Consider the following 20,906-nt stretch of genomic DNA (forward strand, 5'->3'; position numbering starts at 1 on the left):
GGCCGTGGAACAGGAGACCAGCTCTTCACCCTCGGCAGGGTCCTCGAGGGAGCATAGGAGTTCGCCCAACCTGTCTACATGGGTTTTGTGGACTTGGACAAGGCGTTCGACCGTGTCCCTCGGGGAGTCCGGTGGGGGGTGCTTCGGGAATATGGGGTACCGAACCCCCTAATACGAGGTGTTCAGTCCCTGTATGACCTGTGTCAGAGTTTGTTCCGCATTGCCGGCAGTAAGTCGGACTCATTTCCAGTGAGGGTTGGACTGTTCCGGGCATGTCCCACTGGGAGAAGAGCCCGGGGACGCCCCAGGACATGCTGGAGAGACTAGGTCTCTCAGATTGCCTGTGAACGCCTCGGGATCCCCCCGGAACGCTGGGCTTCCCTGCTAAAATTACTGCCCCCTCGACCGGACCTCGGATAAGCGGAAGATAATGGATGGATGGATGAAAAAACAGACAAGACGAATATATACGTCGGTGACAGTAAATTGTTGGATTCCATTTGACGAATATAAATGTCCACAGCCGTGAATGAGTAAAAGACGTTGTCTCCGCAATAACTCGCTCATCTTTAATAGTGCACAAAGAACTCATTTACAAGATGCTGTAAGACTCTACACTAAGACATCTCAGAGACTCAACAGTTAAATGTTAATTTCAGTGTGTGCACAATAGCATCTATGAACTGAAATGATGCCAATTACAGCCTGTTTTCTTTCTGGATGGTAGAAAAGAAAAAGGGTGTCTTTTTGAGGCAAGTGCTTACAGTATTTGTCTTAAGTGAAACACACCTATCAACTCGGCATGCTAGTGGTGAACCATGGTAACAGCAAAGTAAGGTGTGTTTCTTAACAGTGTGTGGGCCCAAAAACTGACGAGACACTGACACATATGGTCTACAAAGGAAAAAACACCCTGAACAAGAGGGTGACGTACTGCAGAGGATAGAGTTCGCCCTACAATCGTAGTCGCCGGTTTGTATCCCGCCTGAGCGCATGTCGCCATGCTTCTGTCAAACCGCCCCAGGACAGCTGTGGCTACACAAGTAGCTTACCACCCTGTGTGACTGTGGAGTTGAACGAATAATGTGTGCAATTGTAAAGCATCTTTGCGTGTCTAGAAAAGTGCTATATAAGTGTAATGCATTGTTATTATTAAGATTTTAGTTAGTTGAGCGTCCATTTTGCATAGAAGCATTAACAGGAAATGTTTCATACATTGGAAAATGTAGTGGTCAAACAGATATGGTTACAAGCCTGAATTTTGTTTGATTTTGTCCGCATGAGGAGTCAGCAGTCCATACGGCACACCGAACAACAATACTTAAAATCAGCCCTGATTCAAAAGGGCCCGAAACAGACTTAATTTGCACATTGTCGCCCATATCCAGATGATGACAAAAGCATAATTTTACTTGTTTTATCTAGTTACTGGAATAACTGAGATTATGCAACAAATATATGAAAGAACAATTTAAAAAATGGATCAATATTATTCCTAAAATGCCTAATTTCTTCTTTCATTTAGAAGTTTGAATTTGTCACAGCAGTATGCTGTTGTACATCTGCAAGGCCTCAGAGGCAGCGGTTTGCACACATGGTCTTTAAATGCACCGCAGCGCACTTCCACTTAGTGGAGCATGACAGGAAGAAGAAAAAGTCATGCAGCAAAGCTTATGTAAGACGCAGACAAGCAGGAGACAGATCGTAAAGAAAGAAAATAAATTCCCCGTTCTCATACAGTCATCTTATTACATGTCGATTTGTGTTTAGATTGTCATTGCTGTCTCACAAGCGAAAGCTAAAGACGTCAACTTCTGCAATGTTTTCCCTTTCACGGTCTTGAGCGCTAGAACACTCAGCTGTCACTCACCTCTGGTTGCCTTTCACATTCCTCACCGTTGCCTGAACGACTCACTCAAGCTCAGAGAGAAAGAGCTACTTAGCTGCGCACAAATCCGGTTAGTGGCAAAGATTAGATCAGTACGGGAAGCGCAAATCATCTTTAGGGTCGTATGGCCCAGGCCGCAGCGGGCCGGCCTACATCTATGGCTCATTTGTGCATATCTACACGAGGTGGTCATGGGAGGAGGAAGTACTCTACAACTGCACTACTGATCCAACTAACCTGGGGTTTCAAGTCAAAAAAAATGTTTTGTATTGGAAGCTGAGAATCTGGCAGGAAGTGTAACATACCACATCTCTTGTGTATAAGCCCCTACTGGGCACCCCACAGGTTTTCAATAGAATTCTATGTGTGAGTTCTTTTGGAACTGTTCAAAAAGCCCTGCCATCCAGTTCCAGCTTTAAATTGTACCCCAAATCTTGATGCCTGAGCCATGTTTTGAAATTATTAACAAAAAGACTTGATGCGTTATATTTTCTGTTGCTTGTAAGAAAGGGCCTTAGTCTCACCCTAGCCCTACATCTGAAGCATACAAGAAATTGTTGTAACATGTAGGACACAACCATAACTTGTCAGAAATTCCTGAAACTACAGACTACAATACTAGTAGTTGAGCATTTCGGGCCATAATGCCACTAGTTGTTCATTATGGGCTTCACGGTGGTTCATGCCTGGAGACTTACACCTCTTACCACAGATCACTTCGATCCCTTGAAGACTCTTCTGTGCATCGTGGCTTTTATTATGTGATGCAATTAAGAAAATGTCAAGAAAATCCTATTGGATCGAATGACTGCGTCAGTGCTGTATTCACCCCTAAAAATACCACTTTTGATCGTATTGATCATGCATTTTATAATTATTTTCTAACATTAAGAAGCAGACAATGTACAAAGCCCTTTAAAATTTGACCTCAAAATAGTTTTAATGACTGTTTGAACTGGCCAGTAAGTGTATAGTACACACACTGCTCATACTTTGAGTCCCACAATGCACTGCAACAACACTGGCAGAGCCAATGCTGTCTCTCACGGCTCTCTTAGTGCTGCAGTCATTCACTGTCGCTCATATTGCCAATTTGAATACATTTGACTTTAAAGTTTTGTGTCAAACAAACATGTTAGTTATCAGCTCTGTCCTGAATTGACCTATGAGAGGCAAAAGACCTGAAACAATAAAAACATCCAACCATTCACTTTCTATACCATCATTATTATTATTATTAGGGTCACAGGTGAGCTGGAGCCGATCCCAGATGACTTTGGGGTATAGGCGGGCTACACCCTGGTTTTGTCGCTAGCCAATCTCAGGGCACGTATAGATGAAAATAATTCACACACACATTAACACCTATGGAAAATTTAGTGTTCAATGAAGCCTCAAGACCATATTACATACAGGGGACCGTTGGTTTATGATGGAGTTCCGTTTCTACGGTGGAAATGTAACGCAGTAGTAAAACCATAATTACAGTATATACAATCCTAATTCCAATGAAGTTGGGACGTGTTAAACAAATAAAAACAATACAATGATTTGCAAATCATGTTCTACCTATATTTACATCACCTTTTCTTTTAACAACATTCAATAAACGTTTGGGAACTGAGGACACTAATTGTTGAAGCTTTGTAGGTGGAATTCTTTCCCATTCCTGCTTGATGTACAGCTTCACCTGTTCAGCAGTCCGGGGTCTCCGTTGTCGTATTTTACGCTTCATAATGCGGCACACATTTTCAATGGGAGACAGGTCTTGACTGCAGGCAGGCCAGGAGAGTACCTGTATGTACCTTTCAGCATTAATGGTGCCTTCACAGTTACCCATGCCATTGGCACTAAGACAGCCCCATACCATCACGGATGCTGGCTTTTGTACTTTGCGTCCATAACAGTCCGGATAGTTATTTTCCTCTTTGCCCCGGAGGACACGACGTCCACAATTTCCAAACACAATTTGAAATGTGGACTCGTCGGACCACAGAACACTTTTCCACTTTCGATCAGTCCATCTTAGATGAACTCGGGCCCAGAGAAGCCGGCGGTGTTTCTGGGTGTTGTTGATAAATGGCTTTTGCTTTGCATAGTAGAGTTTCAAGTTGCACTTACGGACATAGCGCCGAACTGTATTTACTGACATTGGTTTTCTGAAGTGTTCCTGAGCCCATGTGGTGATATCCTTTACACATTGATGTCGGGTTTTGATGCACTGCCGCCTGAGGGATCGAAGATCACGGGGATTCAATGTTGGTTTTCGGCCTTGCCGCTTATTGCAGTAATTTCTCCAGATTCTCTGAACCTTTTGATGATATTATGGACTGTAGATGATGAAATCCCTAAATTCCTTGCAATTCTACGTTGAGGAACATTGTCCTTAAACTGTTTGACTATTTTCTCACGCACTAGTTCACAAAGAGGTGAACCTCGCCCCATCTTTGCTTGTGAATGACTGATCAATTCAAGGAAGCTCCTTTTGTACCCACTCATGGCACCCACCTGTTCCCAAATAGCCTGTTCACCTGTGGGATGTTCCAAACAGGTGTTTGTTGACCATTCCTCAACTTTCTCAGTCTTTTTTGCCACCTGTCCCAGCTTTTTTGGAACGTGTTGCAGCCATAAATTCTAAGTTAATGATTATTTGCTAAAAACAATAAAGTTGATCAGTTTGAACATTAAATATCTTGTCTTTGTAGTGTATTCAATTAAATATAGGTTGAACATGATTTGCAAATTATTGTATTCTGTTTAACACAACGTCCCAACTTCATTGGAATTGGGGTTGTATTATAATTGTATGAAACACAACAGAAAAAAGTCACAGGGGTGCATAAAATGTTTGTTACACATACCAGCTGATTTTATGGCAACATTTTTGGATCCTCTTAATGACAAGCTGGTGCCAATCATGTCATGTCAGTGAAACTCTGAAATGTGTCCCACTCAAGGGACCATGGATGCGAAAGAATATCTGAACCATCTTTACTCTTGCGCTAAGCAGGGTTGCAAGATTAATATTCCTTGTCAGTCGAACATAACGAGTAGAAATTAGCTTTTCGGACATTGTGTTATGTTTCTGAACTGAATGAACTAGAGTTAATAAAATTAGCTTACCACTTTGTAAGGTTCAGGGAAAAGGGGGGAATTTGCTGTAAACGCCTCTCCTCCTCCCTGCTGGATTTCTTGATTTCGCCTTTCTCTTTCTTTCATTCGGAGCACATTCCGGTCCTCACGGTTCATGTTGCTGGAAGCACAAACAAGACAACAAGTCAGTATATCCGGTAATGCATCATGGTGTGAATTCAAGTGCATACGTTTTAAAACTTTCAAACAACAAAGTTTGAAAGTAAACGGCCATTCTGTTAAGGCCTCTATACTCCGGCGCGGCCGACAACGCCCGCATTGCCTCACGTGACCGATGAATTGCCCCGTGCAGCACCTCTGCATAGCTTGCCGCGCACCCGACAAAAATAGTTGCTGCACGTCGAACGCCGCAGAGATCATTTCTCGTGGTTGGTCCGTTTTAGTCACATGCTGTGATGACGTACCTGCGTGCCCATTGGTTCTACATACCATCTACATCGCCGCCTTCTCGATCGATTTTGCAGCATAATTAAACGTATCATCTGGGTCCATTGGGTCTGTCGCGGTCGCCATTGTTGTTGCTTTGTTCCTTGTTACTGAAAGAAAAGTAAAAACGGCTACCGGAAATGGAAAAAAAAAAAATACAACGGAAACTCCACCCAGTGGTGTCCTATCCAATACCAGCCGTAGTGACACCACCGACTTGGAGGAGAACTGCAGCATACTTTCAAAACGGCGCGCGTGGGTTGCGCTCGAGTATGAAAGGAAAACTACGCGTGGCACAGCCGCAGTGGCGTCAGCGCGGTCGCCGTCCGTGCGAGTATAAAGAAGCCTATAGTCAACTATTTTGCATTTCCTGCTCAGCGCCACCGTTTATGGCGATGTCCATAAAGGACAGTCAGCTCATGCTACATTGAGAATCACAGTGGAGAAAGTAGTCTAATAGGCTTGGGCTTGTCTAGGCACTGCAATAGCCTACATTGACAGCAAACAAGCTCCTTGAGTAGATGCTCAGCGCCTGTTTGTAGACCATCTAAAGCTACTAAATGGAAGAAAATCAATGTTCGCTATTCTTGGGTTCTTAGGGAACAACAATGAGCATTTTCAATGTGTCCTTTGAGTAAAGCAAGTGAACCTCCAACTCCGTTTTTTTATATCTCAAAAGCATCCTGAATAATCATTAGTGCAAAATTCCAGGGTTTAACACGGTGCCTGAACAATATGGTGGTAAATCATCAAAAAAAAGATGATGCTGAACAGAATCTGATCCAGGAATTTGCCCTCAGCACATCGGTTATAGAGTCTGTAACTAATTGTTTAAATGTCAACAGTGGTTAACTACACTTGTCTAACAGTTAAAATGCTACAGAGAACATTGCCTGCACCATGGAATAGATTAATTCCATTTCCATTTTTTTTGGGTCACAGACAATGGCGCTAACTATTTTTGCTGCTGTTCATGTGACTTCTGTATACAGTTTTGAAGAAAACAAATTTTTGGAGAAAAAAAACTACAAATTTCAAACAGATCTGAGGTTCATAGGAATCTCAGAAATTTGGGGGTTCCACTGTAAATATCTTGGCCTGAGGAAGACAACAAAAGGAGGGTCATAAAAGTCAGACTGGACCTTCATTTGTGCCATGTCGCTGCTAGCAAAGTGCTTCCACAAACCAATTTTCTGAACCTTTTCGGTTCAAGACCCAAATTAGTAAAGTTGTAATAATTTGGCTCCTGCCCAGCAACCAATCTTACTAAAATACTGCATATCATGTACTGCCAAAACATTGGCATAAACTGTAAACAAACTAATGGCTTATAACAAACATGAATTTAAAAAATGATAATAATAATTCCTTTGCCAAGAACTGTACCGACGGGAGAGACGACAAACAGTTTTGCATGTCACGAGATTCTGACCATAGTGTGTAATCCAAACAGAAGGGAAGTGGGGGGTTTACTAAAGAGTGTTTGCAGTGCTTGCACATGTCATTTCGAGGCAGAGAGAAGTCAAGGAGCTGTTACAAACACAATGTTCATCCACTAGCTTGTCCAACAGTGAGCTTTGAAACAAAAGACAAGCATAACATCAAGCCAGGCATGTCACCTCTCAGTTTTAACCCTCAACGGCTTGAGCTCAGCCAAGAGCAACAAAGATTTGACGTCTGTTGACAGAGTGTGCTTGGGTGACCGCCTCCCCATTATTAACGCAGCACGCTGGGATTACTTGAAATGTTGCTGTTGAGAGGATAGGAAGCAGATGGGTTTAAAGCAGTTTCAAATGAGGAAGTCAAAAGCGAAGGTCTGACAAGCAAACACTGAACATGTCCTAAAATAAATGCAATAGATTTTTAAATGAATCTGACGAATCACCGGTTAGCAAAATATTGACTCATTATGTGCAAGCTCATCCATAATATTCAAGTTCACAATACTTTATTGGTGCATTTGGTGTCATCGGCAGGACACCACATGAGTCATTTAGGCTTGGCGGCACACAGATTTACTGTCTACAAATAGTCTTCATGCAAACAAAACCGATAATAGCCACTGGGACGTGTTTGACACACCCAATTTGTGGTCGCTTTACCAGTGTAAATGGGAGTGATTTAAGGTCCCCCAGATATACATAACTATCAACACACCACGGTTATCTCTCACTATCGCTGCCTTAAACACTTGCTAGTGACAAGTCTTCTCTTCAAATGCATGTGTTAATTGTCAACTGTTTTTTTTTAGTTGTGTGCAGCTGTATGAATGACTGATTCACATAAAATATCTGCTGCCCAGAGCATTCTTCTAAATTTGAGGTACTGGCAGTGCTTGTTTGATGTGAGAGAACACATGGTACTACTTCAACACAGAAAAATAAGGGACATCATGTTACCCTGCCTAATTAGCCCAAATGAGTCATATAAGCGGAACATTTCTGTGTAATTAAATGTTTAATTTTAGCATTACGGACTCGCAGGAAACAACAACCCAAAAAAATAGTGCAATGACTGTGTGTCTATGTTCGACAAACTCTGGGAACATTTGTGTTATTTCTTAGCATGGCACCTTCCCCCAAAAATCGGCGGTGTGACAGGTCAAGCTGCGTAAACAGCACACAGCACGATAAGAGGCAGAACAAAATGGTTGACAAGAGAGTTTAAACTTCACATGACCACCAATGAAAGTGATGAGAGATGAAGGGCATACAGTATGAAAGAGGTACACTCTTACTGATAAAACAGCAGAACTAAGACCCTCCCACCTTCTGCTTCAAACAAATATTAAAGATACAATTGCTGCTGGCGTCACTCTCAACTCGACTGCCGAGGCTGCCGCAAGTACACCGATACATCATGTAAATGTGAATAAGTCTGTCAAAGTCACTGAGCTCAATGTGTGAATGGGCCACTGTTCACATAGTGCTTAACGATCAAATGCCCGTGAGCTCGCAGTCCGTTGGAAACACCGCTCATGTCCATTTGGCCCGCTTAACTGAGCCACTCTGTAGGTTTTCATTAGTTAAACAGGGGTAACACCCCATCATACACCACTAAACAAAATCAGCATAAGTAGAAGGAGACTTGTCCATCAATGGTTTCTACGATACTGTGGCACTGCTTTTGTATTTAGGCAGATAAAGGATTTTGGGTCATCTTTTTACTAGCAGTGTGTGTATGGATTTAATGAGTAAGGAGAGGTGCCAAAATCTGTTTTTAAATTAGGGTTAGAGCTTTTATATAAGTTTGTCTAAGTTTATATGGCCAGGCAAAACACAGCTCAGTTAAAGAATGCCTTTATATCAATAATACAACTTAAGCTCCAATTCTCGATAGAAATTTTCAGCCATATGTAAAAACAACAGAAAACAATGCTGTTGGAACCGTTCTTTAAGAGACATCTGCATTTTGGATACTCAAAAAGAAAAAAAGATCTTTCTCCCATAACCATAGTCTTAGAGCCCTTTAGATTAAATCAGTTGTTCTCAAACTTTTTACAAGTACCACCTAAAAGCAGAGGTGTTACTCCCCAACAGTATCTTTAATATTACCGTAAGCCAGTTAAAAACATTATGCACAGCATGAACATCCACAATGCCCTTAAATATAGGAAAATACAAGTGTATCCAAATTATTACATAAAATGTATTTATTGCACAAGTTAAATAAAAATGATACCTTATGTTTAAAAACAGTTAAAGATTGAACACAAATGTATTGTACTCAAAAGTTAAATACAACTGAACTATAATTTGTATCTCCCTTCATTTTCTTGGAATCAGTTAAGATATTTTTATTCCCTTCTTTTTCTTGGCATCAGTTAATATATTTTCATTCATTCTAATATGTTAGATTGGATTCCATGTTTTGAATCTATTTTATTTGTATTTAATTTGGTGATCATTTTGCATCCTAGGAAGAAACCTGCCTAATACACTGAGAATCATTACACAAAATAATTTTCAATAAAAATGGGGGAAAACTGCATTTTAGAGACATAAGAATGTCAACTTTCAAAAACTTGCATCAAAGTGGACATGGCTGAAAACAATGCTAATCATTCCCATCTACACACACATGTATGAGAAAGTCACTTTAGAAACAAGCTACTGAAATGCGGATATTACAGGGTTTTCAGTCATTTGGACAGCGGTGTTCTTTGGAAAACTAGTTTTTTTGTTTGTATGTGAAACTTTTAATGAATGCAAAACAAAAGACTAAAAACATTAACTTTCAAAAACAGGTCTCAAAGAAGAAATTGTCAGAATCTTATCAGTCCCATCTAAACATTGAGAAAACGCACGTCCTTACGTTTTGCAGGCGTGATTTCTCCACTATGAAATCAAAACGACAAGCTACTTGACTTTCAATATCACCATGGGTCAAGCCATTTCAGGAGGAGTAATGACTGTCGTTTGTGGTACAACTTTGAGGACATACCTGTAATACTGAAACATCCAACTTCTTAAGAATCATACATGTACTTATTCGTGAACTTTCTGCAGTGATTCAGATGAGAAGTGCTGTGTATGGTAAACATGTGCAAAATGTGTCTGCATGTTTACAGGTGCATGCTGACAGTCCCTGGGTTGTAGACAGAAATACATCCAAGAATGTCATTTTCTATAACTTTAATATGGAATTTTGCATATCTGCCAATGACCAAGGAGAAAATGAGCAGATGAGCAAAAATTGGTGAGCTGAATTTATTACATAAGTAGCCAGCTCCATTTTATTGTAATCAGTCCGCAGTGTGTTGAAAAGGTCAAAGTCTGGCAAGCTGAAAAGCCAGTTCACTCTGTTCTTAAATTAATCAGCTCATCTGTTGCAGGCCAACTCGCAGCATAAGTGCCAGGCCACGTCTTTTACAAGGGCAAACATTTTTCCCCCAAAAAAGGGGTGACCAACTGATTGCTATATATCAGTTCTGTGAATATAGCATTTGAGGTTCTGTCACACTAAAAGACTGCCTAAAAACCTTCACTTTATGTGGTATTTCGATTGTCAGTGTTCTTTTAAATCTTCCCCAAAAACAGAATGAAGTTTAAAATGTTATTTAGATTACAAGTGCCTTACCCTGCGTGAAAGGCCATGGCCCAAAGCACTGAGACATTGGAAGGAGGAGGGTTCACCGGTGATTCACAAGTAGTCCTGTCATGGCTTGTCAGCCCCAAAAAGAGTCTGTCACCCTCCCGTCACTGAACGCTCCTTTACCCCTTCATCGGTATCCACGTTCCATGAAGAACTTTTTACGTTACACTTTTACACATTTCAGAGGTACAGTGTATTTCCTTGGAGTGGAGACAAATCTGACTTGGGATAGGGGAGGTAACTGCTCATCTCGGAACGTACCACAAAGGCAAACAGTGGGGGTGTTCACATGCAACGTGAGGCTTTAGGAACCGGCAAAGCTTTTTGTTTCCGTGTGTGTGTGTGTGTGTGTGTGTGTGTGTATTGTGTGCATGCTATTTTTTGTGGTTATGCTTGTGTGGAGAACAAGATGGGATAAGAATGGGTTAGGGTAGTGTTGGACAAACAGCAAAGTGAATTAAAGGGGCGGAAGCAGAGAAATGATGGATGAAAGGGGCCACCTGTACGGATTGAGCTCATTATAAGGCAAACAAAAAAATTGACAGTTGTTGAACATTAAGGGGCTGTTAACAGGATACTGCTTTTAAAGTTAATTTATATGACTCAATGTTTTTGAAGATAACTTTATAAAGCAAACAAAAATTTGACAGTTGTTGGAAATTAAGGGGCTGTTTACAGGATACTGCTTTTAAGTTCATTTGCATGACGTTTTTGAAGATAGTTTTCTGTCGAAACACTTGAAAACAGTAGAAATTCAGAAATTTTAGAAATTCACTTGAAATTCAGCATTCAGTTTAGTGCAATGATTCCCAACCACGTACCGTGCGAAGTTATCCAATTTCTTAAATGGTCTGAAAATAATTTATTTACTATAAATAATGTATCTTTGCTCATCTCTCTTTGCCAGCCGCATATCATGACAGGCAGAAGAATGAAATGGTCTTCCACTAAATGGGCCAAGGTACAACTGACCTGTGGATCCACCTGTTGCCATTCAAACAAAAAGAAAAAACTTTTTCTGTACAACTAAACAGGTTCAGATTTCCATATTTTAATTTTTAAAAAAAAGCACTATAATATTGTACTTTATGACCACAGCGTAATAACAAATACAATATAAAGCGTTATTCTGTTTGAGCATCATGATTTAATGGATCGATACAATTAATTGTGCTGCTCCTTCTGGTGCACCCACCTTGAACACCGAGAAGGAGGCATGGGGGCAGTCTATTACAGTCAGTAAGGTGCAATAATATGGACAGTTTTTCGCAGAAGTTGTTTTAAATTCACAAAGTGTAATTCTGTATTATGATTAATTTGACAGTAAACTTCAACTTGGAGTGATGTGAAGCTGCATGAAGCCTCTTTTTTGAATACTTTTTTACTATCTGCCAAACTGCTGCTTATTGTGAAAGGAGTTGAGTTTGAGTGCTCAAATCTGAAGTTTGCGCTCCCAAGTCAAAGCAAAAAATCAGCTGAACGATGGCTCCCATCTCGAAAAACTCATAAGTCGAGCCACTCATATGATACCTCAAGGCACCACTGCATATGTTTTGTGACGTTTATGTTTGGTGAGATGAGCCGTGAGATATGTAAAATATCCGCATTGGTTCAATAACGGTAAGGAAACGTTGGTCAAGTGACTATGTTACAGACAAAACAAGAATGCCAGAACACAGCGTTATTAAATAAATGCACATCCTTTTGAGTTAAGAACTGCCTGACCATTTTGAAAAAGCAGGCAGGCATTTCACTAAAAGTACTGGTAGATTATTTTTATTATTTTTGTTATTATTTGATTGATTTTTTTTTTCTTGTATTAACTGCAAAATGTGATGATTCTGGATTTTATATGGTTGACTGTATTTTAACTATGTGAAACATTTTGTGAGTCCTCTCTGTGAAAAGTCCTATCTAGATAAATTTACTTGCAAATATCTATACAGTGATGTATCGTATGGTTGGTTGGTTCGCACAGTACAGTTAATAGACGTGCCGACATCAGGTATTATTACACTGTTGCTGTTTGCTTGTCCAGGTGCGTAAGTGCACACTTGCTGGCAAGTCGGACGTTTTAATGCAATATCAATTTCAGTGTACTGTCAACCTTGCAGATCAAAACAACCAATAACAACAGGTTTTATTACTTTGGGCCTCTCCTTTTTCCCTCTCTTTTGGATAAGGAGCAAAGAATAGCAACAACAATGGAACTGATAGTTACTTTAGCTGGTTTTTACACGGCCTTGCATAAATTTGCACATCAGAGGCACAACAGTAGCGTTGGCATACATTTGTCTGTCCCTTTCAGATAGAACTTACCGAAGTGGGTCACTGCAGTGTTCACACAGCTGTTAGCAAAATATTGCAATAATATTGTCAATTTCGACACAATTCCCACCACTAACCGTGGAGTCACATTACTTAAAGTTTTCATTCACATACACGTTCATGAAGGGTATTCAAAAAGACTTCTCCGGGCAAACAATTAGTCAGTGTCCGTAGGCTTTTGGTACAGTGCCATCGCCAAATAGTGGTATGGATTCATATTACAGTACTTTCAGTCACGAATGGGGATCGTTTTGACAATGTTGTCATCAGTATGCAAAACTAGGTTGGTTGGTCAGCACAACTGGAACACTGATAGAAACCCTGAACCTAGCTCTCATTTACCAAGGTATTATTGTTGTTCTCATTTTTATCTTTAGTATAATTGAGTTTTTGATTGCTTTTGTATACAGTCTGTTCACATTTTGGATTATAAGCATAAAATTATGAATGGGATATTCACTGATATTCACAACTATCATAAATTCAAACTTGCTGGCCAAATAAATGCAGAATCACATTAGCACGCACTGAGTTAAAACCACCAGATGCATGGAATGGGATATGGTTAATGAGTCGTCATCACAGGGAATTCCTTCAAGCAGCAACATTCTGTGCTAATGCTTCACTTGTAAGATTAAGAGACATCCAAATGCAAATCTTTAAGCTATAAATATTACTTCTGACTCCGAAAAAATAAGTGACCGAGGTTTGACAAGCCGTTAGAACATTAACCAGAGGGAGTGAGTTGCGGGGAAGGGAGAAAAGCTCACCTCGCACCCTGAAAATGGAACATTCCGCCTTGTGCCATAAAAGGACATGTTATTTTACACCGCAAGGCCTCTCCTGTGTGTGATGTCACTCCTCCCAGCGAGGCAAGCCAACCACGGCCTGACTTTCAGTCAACAAGCTCCCTCCTTCCCCGTGTCCCTCCCCCCAACTGTGCCCCAGCACACGTGAACCGCTGGTGCAGCCTCTTAAAGGCACAGTGCACCCTATATGATAGTAATAAAATGGACAATATTTTTATCAGCTACAATGGGGAGATGATACAGAGTGACATATGCGTTATCACCTCATGTCACAATGTTTTGATCTACTCCCATACAAAAAAAAAAAAACTAAACCACATAACACTCATGGCAATTCTCTGGGAACACACAGGCATATAAATACAATGTTAAAGCTACTTACATTTTGCCCCTGGTGCTCTTCAGTTTCTTCATCCTACTATATCATTACTTAGCAGTGTTTAGATTTGAACTGCCGATTATAGTATTTTTTTGACCGGGACTACAACCCTCTGCCAGGTTGACTGACTGCGTACATGAAGCACGTACAGTGGTACCTTGAATTAATAATTTGTTCTGTAACCTAAGCACGTAACTCAATTTACTCGTATATTAAATAAATTTCCTGCATTGAAAATTAATTGAAATGCTAATTAATCCATCCCGGACCCTTAAAAACCACTTGGAAAAAAATAATAATAATAAAAAATCATACTTTGGGGCACTTTTAAGTAGGCTTTACACGATCAGGATTTTTTAGGCCGATCGCCGATCAGCAAGTTTAAAAAAACGATAACCGATCCAATCACAAGATGGAGCAATGTGTCTATTTGCATGACTTGTTCATTTATTGTATATACATGTGTACTCTATACTGAGTACTGTATCCTTCTATCTATCCATCCATTTTCTGTACAGCTTATCCTCACAAGGGTAGCTGGCGTGCTGGAGCCCACCCCGAAGAAGAAGTGGCCAAAACCAATGAAGAAGCGGCAAAAACCAACTAAGAAGAACGCACACGAAGACATGTTTGTGCCCAATGGCAGCGGCGGCGGCAAACAAAAGTCTGTCTTAACTGTGTTAAAATGTATGACCAGGCGCCTCAGTGCAACACTTGGAATAAGATTATATTGTGCAAAGGAGGCTTTCACGATGTGTAGCGTCTGAGGCGCCCCGAGCCTCAGCCTACACCACGCGTAGCTTCAGTGAAGTCAACTCTCAATCAATTGGGTAAGTGTAACAATAAAATACATCTATGCCAACATTGAGACAGTTAACAAGTAGACTTTACACCGATTTGATCGGCCTTATCGGTATCGGTCGATAATTAGCATTTTATTCTGATCGGCTTTAATGTCATAATTCGCTGATGACTTCATTGATCGGCTACGCAAAAGACATTTATTCCGCATCGCCATCGTGCACAGTATATTTTAATCCAAAAGCTAGTTTATTTTTAGCCTTGTCGCGTGTCTTTTGGTGTAGTCCTGCAAATATCTGACGACCAATAAAGTTATTAAAAAAAAAAAAAAAAAAAAAACATGTGAGACAGCCAACACGTAATGCCCGGATCAGGCTACAAGACAAATTTGCTCTTTCAAGATTGCACTATGCCAGACTACTGCAATAAAATATTGTATTCCGATACCACCGCATCCCGTTTTTTACGATCAATGGGCTTTATCTTGTCAACTCAAATGCGACCGGATACACGCATTACCATGGCGATGACAACAAGAGTGGATCGCGCCGACTATATTATGAGGACAAAATGGGGAAAAACGTGTGTTGGTGGTCACCGGTGCTCGGAACAGGAGAGGACGTTTGTTTAAGGCTTGCTTGAGGTATGTTCACATACTTTTAATACGATACGCCTCGCAAGCAGGCAACAAAACGTTATGTAGCCTAGCGAGCTACTGCTAGCACGGACGGTTGTACCGGCGTTCTGTCGAATGATGCTCTAATGTTTCGGTGTGGGTGAAGTCATTTAATTTATAATAAAGTAATTTAATTACAGTAAGTTAGCACCCATTATTTCTGTCTTGTAATGTTGGTTTGACCTGACAATACAATAGAATACAAGATCTGACTAGAGCAGTGATTTCCAACCTTTATGGAGCCAAGGAACATATTTTACAATTGAAAAATCTCACGGCACACCAACAAAGAAAAATTTCACAAAACATGGATACATTAATTACTGTATTTACTTCCTGCCATCTAATAGAAGACCATTCATTTGTTCTGTCTGTCAATATGCCTCACTGGCATAAATAGAGGAACAAAGATACATTATTTATTGTAAATATAATTTTGGGAGTAATTAAGTACACAAGTATATACAATAAATGAACAGGTCCTTTAAATAGACACATTCCTCCATCTTTTGATCGGATCGGTGATTGGTTATCGTTTTTTTAAACTCGCTGATTGGTGAACAGCCACAAAAATCCTGATCGTGTGAAGGCTACTAAGAAGGTAAACGGTTGGTGGCACTTTTGCGCTGACAGTTTTTTTGCATTTATTTTAGTGTTCAAAACAACGTACGAGCCGATGACAGAAAAAAAAACTTAACATTGAGCTAAAACATCATCACCGTAGCAACTTTACATCACAATGAATTGGGACAAAATTCATATTAACGTCTCACAGTATCACAAACACTAACCTTGTGCCTCATCGGTGGGTAAGGGAAGGAAGGAATCAACGTTTTATAGCATTTGGTTCCACCCATAAAAATAAATAAATCACCAGGACCGTGTGAAGTTACTTTTCGTGCCAAAATGCTGAGTTCCGGTGCGTACCCTTCAAAAAAACAAACCAAAAAAAAGGCTACAAGCTTAAAACAGAAAGTCAAGTTAAAACTTGCACATATAAACCATTTGACGTGATAAAACAGTCCCAAATAATTGTAACAATGCTATATTTAACTTTTAGCAGAAACAATAATAATAATAATAATACAAAAAATAATATTAAGTGAATTGGCTTAGTTCCACACACATTGCCTTTTAGTTCATTGGTTTTATATTGATACCGGTTATAAAGAACCCAGAGTCAAATGTTCATTTTAGTCTATGCTGTGGGGTGCTAAGAAAATGGATGTTCATAATTTGGACACCCTTTATTTAAACCATGTAAACTTTTTTTACCCAGCCCCCTAAAAGAATCGGAATAGAGAATCGTTTGGAACCAGAATCAAAATAAGGAACCGGAATCGCTTAAATCCAAACTAGCTATGAATGTTCAGCCATCCCAAGCTTCAAGCTGCTTGCAGAAAGTGATATGGACCAATCAGAGCCAAGTTGGTTTCCATATTAAAATTAGGGAAGCTGAGCAATCCAATCAGAGGAAAGGTTATTTACGTCATATATTGAGAAATCCGGCCATCTCAAATGCCAGGCAGAAAGGACCAACAAGAATAGCTTGGAAAAGGACATTTTGGGCATTTCCAACAAAAAATATCCTGCAAACCCAATAAAAGGACATCAAAGATTACCATATTTTCACGACCATAAGGTGCACTTAAAAGTCTTAAATTTTCTCCAAAATGGACAGGGCGCCTTATAATACGGGTGCGCCTTGTGTGTCCACGAGGTCCAAAATCTGTAAATGTTGCTATGTGACTTCGATGAGCGCTCCGCTGGACTGACTGGGAGCATTTCCTGCCGACACGTTGCTTATATAGAGGAAAGGCGGACGTTAAAGGGGGAAGGGTGTGCGTGACAGAGGACGCTTAAGGCACGCCCCCAGTAGGTATATATCGCCGGTATGTGCATTGTGCAAAACAACATCGGTTTGGCTAAGGACCCCCGAAAATGGCACCTACGAAGAGACATGCTTACGAAGCATAGTTTAAACTGCAAGATGTCAGTTATGCGGAGGAACATGGGAATCGAGCAGCCGCGAGAGAATTCAAGATCAACGAATCCATGGTTCGCAAGTGGAGGAAGCAGGAAAACAAGCTTCGCCAAGTCAAGAAGACAAAGCTGAGTTTCCGCGGAAATAAGGCGAGGTGGCCCGAGTTGGAAGACCAACTCGAGCAATGGATTAATGATCAAAGAACAGCTGGGAGAAGCGTCTCTACAGTCACCATTCGACTGAGTGCAATAACCTGGAGCTTGCCATCATTCCGGGAGGCTTGACGAAGGAACTCCAACCGCTGGACATCGGTGTAAACAGGGCGTTCAATGTGAAGTTGTGAGCAGCGTGGGAGCAATGGATGACAGATGGCGAACACAGCTTTACTAAGGCTAGGAGGCAGCGCCGGGCGAGTAACGCCACAATTTGTGAATGGATTGTGGATGCTTGGGCTAACGTTTCTGCTTGCACTGTTGTTCGAGGTTTAGTAAAAGCTGGCACAATTTCTGAGGAGGCACACGGCAACGAGAATGACTCTGACAATGACGAGAGGGAACCTGGCATGTTTGATGGAGAACTTGCCCAGGTGTTCATTTCGGATACAGAAGATGAGGACTTTGATGTATTTGTGGATGAGGATTGATCAACCGCGTATGTTTTACCATGCCTGCGCCCAATAATACAGTGCGCTTTATGTATGTGTTAAATACAGAAATAGACCCCGTAACTGCAATTGCGCCTTTTATTATGGTGCGCCTTGTGGTCGTGAAAATACGGTATATAAAAAATGTATGATTGTGGTCTACGTCTGTATATAATATTCTGCCATATATAGAATCTGCAAAGTCAAAAAGGGAAGAAGGTCACATAAAATGATGATGTTGGGACTGGAAAGCCCTCTGACTAAAAATAACTGGAAAATCTTGTCAAAAACTATTGTCTGCACATTACCAAAAAAAGATCACATTTAGTTAAGACTGCTGCAGCGTTTTTCTTGAAAGCACTGCAGCCATCCCCTCAGGCTAGAACACAGCTACCCCCATCCGATTTAAAGGTCGTGCTTGGATTAAGTGGTCAGTTATTTTAAGCACAGCAATTATACAGTATATGCCACTTACAGCCATATAGAAGTAAGCATACATTAGAAAAGTATAACATTTCAACTGTGGATAGTATGTAATCTAGAAGGCACTAAATGACAGCTTTGTGATATTGTGGGCTCAAACAAACAAACAAACAAAAATACAATGGACAGTTTGGACACTCTAAATCAAAGATAATCTTACGTGTAGATGAATACAATGAGTCATATGCATAAATCTTAAAAACAAAACAACATCAGAAGCTACTTTTATAAAATATCTGACCAGGTCTCTGTGTAAGTAGCCATGTTAGCACCCGTGCCACTGTTGAAGCAAACCTGCTGACTGCATGCATTCCAGAGGAGTGTCCGTTCAATGGCCTCGGGCCTGCCTCATATAAACAGCTGTTTGGCGAGGAGTGTGGACAAGACCACATGCGGCCACGACTAGAAAACCGATTTGTAAATGCAACAAGGATACGTCGCCCAAACCTACGTGATGTGATAACACTCCTCGGGAGGCAGGCCAATAAAAATAGTCCCAACCTTTAGGCTGAAAGTATTAAGGACTGTACACTTTGTTCTTCTTAGCTATAACAAGGAGGGTGTTTTCAATGAGCAAAAATGACTTAACCACTTATTCACAAAGCTTTCTAGTATTTTTACAATCTAATAAAAACAGGAGCATTTTGATCTTTTTTTTTGTATTTTTTTAACATAGAGCTGCAGCTATCGAATATTTTTAGACTGGAGTATTTTAATAATTATCGCATCACTAATCGGATAGAAATTGATTTTGCCTCATTTTACACAATAACGTGCATTTGAGGCGCAGGTATTATTTAGATTATTTACATCCATTTTCCAGATCCAATTTGTGTACAGGACGTTGTCGGTTTACGACAGTCCTGACATAGGATGTTTTGAGGTTAAGAAGGGCACACATTGAACTTGTTTGCGCACAGGATACATCATGAGGAGCAAAAGAAAGCACACTGTTAACGATGGACTTACTGTTATTGATTTATTTTATTAGGGATGCACCAAAATGAAACCTCTTGGCCGAAACCAAAAATGAGGAGACCAAGGCTTAAAACCTGATAGAAATTATGCCAATCACCGTAATATCTCATGTTTAATGCGCATTTTCCCTCAAAAAATTGTCAAAGGTCAATAGTGCGCATTATACATAGGTACAGGGGAGAATGAAAAAAAACTTTCACATTTTATAAATGTATGCCGTCATCTAGAGGTTATGAAAAAGCAGTACACTTTAATTCCAATATGCCACCGCCACCTAGAGGTTATGACAAAGGTGTACACTTTCATTCTAGTATGCCACCGCCACATAGAGGTTCTGAGAAAGGTGTAGCCTCCACTTTCATTCCAATATGACGGGTACGTATGACTGAATATATGTACAGTTGTGCTAATAAGTTTACATACCCTGGAAGAATTTGTGAAATATGTTGTTTTTTTGGGGGTTTTTTTAGGGGGGGGGGGTTTTAAATACGACTGATGACTGAACAAAAACCATAATTAATTTATTTATGGTTATGTTTTATTTAACGATAATGCTTTTCTGAAAATCTTGGGAGTTTAATTTGAAACCCATTCAAATAAAATTCAATGCGTTTCGCCTGGCCCTTCACTTTTTCCTTTAAAGAATTGTACCCATTTTACAAATTCTGCCTGGGTAATCTGCCTGGGTAATCAAACAAATAAAGTGCTTAACTTCAGAACAATTTTTGGGAAAAACTAACAAAATACACAATACTTCATGTTTTGATCATATGGGTACAAGCAAAATCATGCATTGTAAAAATGCATTATATATAGGTAAAAGAGTTTTCCAGAAGTTTTCCAACTTTGGGGGTGCGTATTATACATGGGTGCGCAATATACATGGGGAAATTATGGTATTAGAAAAATAAAATTTATGGATGTGATTGCAGAGCTGCCAACCTATAGAAATTCACTTCCAGTACAATTTGTTTGAATTTTCATCATTTAATTATGTCAAGAACAATACCCTGGGACAGTTATTGTGTAATACGACAAAAATAATTCTGCATCCTGTTAAATTGCACAACAATCATTACTCTATAATCATAATCATTAATAAATTATGGCTTCAGTATTTGTTATTTTATTGTATTTATAGCATCAACGTTGTAATGGGGGACAAATTTGCACCCTGAATCAAAGTATATGGGATTTCAACGTGCCATCGTCAATCTCCATCATCGCCGATGGATTAGCCTTTACTGTTTTCAAATATAATAAA

General features: G+C 40.1%; 1 protein-coding gene across 3 annotated transcripts in view; it reads right to left on the reverse strand.

Moving 5' to 3' along the window:
- The window catches only part of aff4 (AF4/FMR2 family, member 4), a 64,641-nt gene that overhangs the window by 32,917 nt on the left and 10,818 nt on the right, over nt 1-20,906 (reverse strand). Inside the window, exons 1-2 of one of the 3 annotated variants that reach the window (XM_061701700.1) lie at nt 10,547-10,892; nt 5,012-5,141 (exon numbers count right to left, since the gene is read on the reverse strand). In XM_061701700.1, coding sequence (XP_061557684.1) covers nt 5,012-5,141; nt 10,547-10,563 — 147 coding nt within the window. In that variant the 5' untranslated portion in view covers nt 10,564-10,892. Of the gene's footprint in view, nt 1-5,011; nt 5,142-5,470; nt 5,563-10,546; nt 10,893-20,906 lie in introns of those variants that run through there. The other 2 variants (XM_061701699.1, XM_061701701.1) reach the window with 2 other exon arrangements.

This window comes from Phycodurus eques, chromosome 17 (genome assembly GCF_024500275.1).
Source record: "Phycodurus eques isolate BA_2022a chromosome 17, UOR_Pequ_1.1, whole genome shotgun sequence".
In the NCBI taxonomy this organism is placed as follows: domain Eukaryota; kingdom Metazoa; phylum Chordata; class Actinopteri; order Syngnathiformes; family Syngnathidae; genus Phycodurus; species Phycodurus eques.